The sequence below is a fragment of the Saccostrea cucullata genome, unplaced genomic scaffold, assembly GCF_032062105.1.
Source record: "Saccostrea cucullata isolate Sc308-1 unplaced genomic scaffold, CSIRO_AGI_Scuc_v1 ctg23347, whole genome shotgun sequence".
In the NCBI taxonomy this organism is placed as follows: Eukaryota; Metazoa; Mollusca; class Bivalvia; order Ostreida; family Ostreidae; genus Saccostrea; species Saccostrea cuccullata.
Genome location: NW_026933018.1, coordinates 1 through 5386, shown reverse-complemented (window position 1 = coordinate 5386; position 5386 = coordinate 1). Strand labels below are relative to the sequence as shown.

The window sequence follows — 5386 nt, the reverse complement described above, 5'->3', positions numbered from 1 at the left end:
AAATTGCATAAATGATGCATGTTATAATAAAGTTTTACCTTTGCAAACTGAATTTTTAATTCCGTTTTGTATTGTCTCTAAAGTATGGAAGTCATTCACAGTAAACACATAATCAGGATGTGAGGCGATTCCACGTAACTCTTCTTTATCTATTTCTGTGCCAATACCAATGGCAAATACGATAACATCCATGTTGTGGAGTTGTTTAGCTTCATAAATTGTTCTAGACCGAATCATTGACTTTCCATCAGTCATCACAATTACGACGTACAAGGCATTTGGTCTCATTCCATGATTCACATTAAGAATTTCAGTCCGAGCGCTATGTAAAGCAAACTGTGTCATAGTTAACCCAGGATGAGAATAATTTATCCGTCTTATTTTCTCAATTATTTTTGTATTGCTGAGGTATGTATTCAGGTAAAATTCAATTTTTACAGTTGTTGCAAATGTAACGACGGCAACACGTGCTAAATCACTGCCATTACTAAATACTTCAACAAATTTTGCAACAAATTCATTTTGCAGAATGAAATTTGCCTCTCCCACACTTCCACTTTCATCCAAAAGAAAAACAAAATCGATTGGTTTGGGTGAACATCCTGCAGGAAAAAATATCAAGTTAATCATGTTTTAATGGAAGAGAGCCACTTTTCAGGGTGTTGCATAATATATATATATATATATATATATATATCAAATATCATTATCTTATCATAATTTTAACGCAAATTTCTTGAAGCAGTGTTTAAAAGAAACAAACGAAATATCTTAGCTTGTTATTTAAATTTGCAGTATAATTGTCTTTAATGTGACCATTCTGATCAATTTTTTTCTCCAAATTCAGTGGAATTGATGAAAAAATCTATCAATATGCAGTGTCTTTTAAATTGCACATTTAAAGATATAACAAAATGACTAGATCCCCTTTTTCAATACAACAGAAGTTGTCACAACATGCCATTTTCCTGTATATCTGTCATACTTGATGGAATTGTTTTTTGTTGCATATTAAATGATAATAAATCAGAGAAATATTATAAATCACTTATTACTCTTAAAGATGGTTTTTCATTACTTCATCGCCAATGGATCGGTTTTATGATCCTCATGAAAGAGTTGCGTCACAACAATAATGCTGTTAGATGTAACTTACAGGTAAAAATTACACTCTGTTCGTGTAGTTTTAAGAGATTTATATTTCAACAGAATTGCTAATCAGTGTTTGTAAAAGCCTTTGTGCAATTGATTCCAATTTCAAATCATTAATTTTCAATGTTACACTCAAATACATTCAATATTAATTATATTATACTGAATGTTCTATACATATACATATTATATTTTATTGAATTTTTTATACAAATACATATAACTGTGAACCGTGCGCGCATCAATTCTGCCCGGTCGGTATTTTTTGGAATATCACCCTTCGTTAAGCACTGTTGACTGTTGCTAGTTGCTACGCTGGAGGGCAGGTCTTCATTATTCAGCGGGTATAAGTATTTTTGACAAATGTTCAGGCCTGGGGGCCATTAAACTTAGACGAGCTCACATTTGATCTAAGTCTCACTTTTACCAAATGAATATATAGTGGAAAAGTGAGACTTAGATCAAAAGTGAGCTCGTGTAAGTTTTATGGCCCCCGGGCCAGTTTCAACTAATTTACATGAAAGTGTAATATAAGGAAACAAGGGGCCCATAGGCCACATCGCTCACCTGAGCACATCGGCTAGTTAAAAACACAAATCAGCTCAGTAAGGAAAAGTTTACTTGTTGGGGGAGGAGGAATTTGATTTTTTTCACTTGAGAATGTCACTATATCAATAAAACATACATGAATAATTTTGCCATACTTGAGAAGAAGACTTTCAAAGATTTTTCCTATATATTTCTATGTAAAGATGTGACATGATATGAACAAACTTGAAATAACTCTAATTGAGGATATTTCCATATTAATATTATCAATCCTAGCTTTGCTTATCTTGAGAAGATGATTTTAAAAAGAATTTTCCTATGTATTCCTATGTAAATTTGATCAGCTATTATGGCCCTGCCCTTCCCCCGGGGGGTCATGATTTAAACAAACTTGAATCTACACTACGTGACGATGATTCCACATTAGTTTCATCTTTGTTGGCCCAAAGGTTTTTGAGAAAAAGATTTTCAAAGATTTTTTTCTTATATATTCCTATGTAAAACTTTGACCAGCCATTATGGCTCCGCCCTACCCCTGGGGGTCATAATTTGAACAAGCTTGAATCTGAACTACCTGGGGATGCTTCCACATGAGTTTTATCTTTCCTGGCACAATGGTTCTGGAGAAGAAGATTTTTAAAATATTTTTCTTATATATTTCTATGTAAAACTTTGATCAGCCATTGTGTCCCCGCCCTACCCCTTGGGGTTAACTTTTGAACAAACGTGAATATACACTACCTGAGGAAGCTTACACATGAGTTTCATATTTCCTGGTCTAATGGTTCTAGAGAAGAAGATATTTAAAAAACATTCCTTTATTTACCTTGGTAAAATTTGATCAGCCATTGTGGCCCCGCCCTACCTTTTGGGGTCATGATTTGAACAAACTTGATTCTACACTACCGGAGGATGTTTCCACATTAGTTTCATCTTTCCTGGCACAATGGTTCTGGAGAAGAAGATTTATAAAAGACGCCTTTAATTTTTCATTATTCATAATTTTCTCCCCTTGGAAATGGCTAGGCCCTTCATTTGAAAAAAAAACTTGAATTCCCTTTACTCAAGGATACTTTGTGGCAAGTTTGTTTAAAATTGGCCCAGTGGATCTTGAGAAGAAGATTAAAATGTGAAAAGTTTACGACAACGACAGACGACGGACAAATTTTGATTAGAACAGCTCACTTGAGATAATAAGGATGCAGTTTATTGATTCTAGTTTTTTATAATCATTGCATTAATTAAAGCTATTTATTGTATTAAATGCATTGTGCATGAGGTACTTTTAAATATATCTTGTTATTAAATTGTCTATCTGAATTGGTTCCTGAGAATGTACTACTCCTACTAAAATTATATACAATCAAATATAAATAGTTAAACCATTCTCAATGATTATATGAAGGAGGTATATCATCACTTTAAATGAATGCTTTTTTTCAAGAATCAGCAATTACGTGATTTTTCGAAATTCCATCAAATTAACTTTTAAATCAAAGCATACATTTTATCTTTTAATCGTATTTGATTATGTGTCTAAACAAATGATAATATTTCTTTTATAATTTATGAATAATTTGCATGATTATTGTACATGCATTTCATAACGGTTGCCGTGATTTTCAAACCGAATTCATTATTTTTTCATAAAAGTGGATATCTGAAGCTGAATTGTTTGTAAGTATAATGTAAAGATTAAAGCAAGCTTGATTAGGTTTTAAAGTATTTACCCTGTTGTTGCATTTACCTAGCAATTATACAATCAAGTGATTTGATACAATTTCATGAAAATCAATGATATATATCTATACGTGTATTCATTTATCTCCCATATAAGAATTATACTTATTAAATTTAAAGTTTATATTTTTATTGAAGGTAAATACATTTATCCCATGTTTATCCCCTTTATCCCGTGGGTATAGCTCATATTGTTTTTGTATCCCACAGTTATGACGTCTCATTTGGTTTTGCGTTAGCGTAATACAAAAAATGTAAAGTTGAGTCCTATATAAAAGCAGTGCAAAATATTGATGTGATGTATAAACCAAAATTAGAACATGAGATAAATAGAATCTCACATGCTTTGTAGCTTGATGATTTTTATCCAATTCGTTATGTATTTTTATCCCCTCACCAAGGTTCAAGGATATAAAGCTAACAACTCGATGGCTAAAAATCATATTTAACTACAAATAATGTGAGATTCTATTTGTAACATACATCATCAAGTAATTATTAAAGCAATATGAGCTGCATGTTTGACATCGGATTTTTTTATTGGATATTTGTTACTAACTATTTCAATGACAGAAAAATAAAACATTTATAAACTTCTGTTGTTCATATTTGCGGTAGATTTTTTTTATTAGCTTTGATAGAAGCAAATTTGAATTATTGTCGTCCTGTACAATAATGATTTCTTATATGATACTGTACATTCGATTGTACAGAAATATTTCTTCTGAACATTTCTACATTTTATTTTAGGCTTATTGGTCATAAGGGTTTAAATGACATACAAATTAATCACAATAGCACATTTTACCAGCAAAATGAAATTCTCAAAAATGCAGCTCATATTGCTTTAAACATAATTGTTTCAACGTTTTAATGATTAAAGATAGGACCTTGTTACACGATTGTTACCTTTAGGTGACACTGTTGAAATGAACATCATGTTCATGAAGATGATAAGAGTAAGTATCATTTTCAGCAGCTCCAATATTTTAAACTAATTGTACATTAATCATCTAAAATCTCCGGCTGGCCTTTAGTTGACCCCTGCAACAGATTCTAAAAAATAATTGAACGTCACTACTATAACAATAGTTTTAACAAACTGTATAGATCAACTATGATAGATAAACTATTCGGATGCATTGTTGGCTTTACAGAGCGGTATTTAGTTTTGTCCTCCACAAAAATTTGAATTTTCCAATTAAAATCTGTAAATTGAAGAAGACAGTTTTATATTATTTAATGTGTTTTTTCAAACTAATGATTTTTTAATTTTTTTTATAAAGCTACAAACTATATATTTTTCTGGTTTAAGATGTTGGCGATTTACTGATCACTCTTTTCACCTGTAAGTTATCTTAATAGAAATTTATAACTATTAATATGATAACATTAATATCTATTAATATCAACAAGATATCAATCTGATTTAATGTTTATTAATTTAAAAATAAGACTTGATTATACATGTACTACATGGTTATTTTTTATAGTTGATAAAAGTACCATCTTACCGTTCTTTTCTTTAACAGGCGATGTTCTGTCAAAGGTTTGTTATTTATAGGTGAGAAATATTTACGAGAATCGTTTTGTTTAACAATGTCCCAAGATTTAAAATCAGTTAAATGCACTGAAAAACCTTTAAATCTTTTAAGAACTTTATTTTTAAAGTTTCAGAAAACAAATGCTTTTTGTAATTGTAAGAAAATCTTAAAGAGGTTCTGTTCCAATTTAATAAACGCTGACAAAATTAAGCCACATGGTAGTGATTTATCAAATGCAGCACTCGGATGCCCGCAATAAATCAATTTCAGGTTTTATAAGTATAGAGGGATTTTCATAATTTTATTCTCGGAATCATTTTATTTTGGCATTCTTTTATGTAATGTATTAAAGGTGATATAGATACTTTATAACTAGAAAGGTAGATCGGATAATTATGTGA

General features: G+C 30.7%; 1 protein-coding gene across 1 annotated transcript; it reads right to left on the bottom strand.

The window, feature by feature from the left end:
- Positions 1 to 38: 38 nt before the first annotated feature.
- Positions 39 to 4461, bottom strand: LOC134237022 (matrilin-3-like; the record flags this gene model as incomplete). The annotated part of the gene is made up of 2 exons (XM_062719105.1): positions 4351 to 4461; positions 39 to 602 (listed from the first exon to the last, which is right to left on the bottom strand). Coding segments are annotated over exons 1-2 (625 nt in total), but the record flags the coding sequence as incomplete, so codon positions are not given.
- Positions 4462 to 5386: the final 925 nt, after the last annotated feature.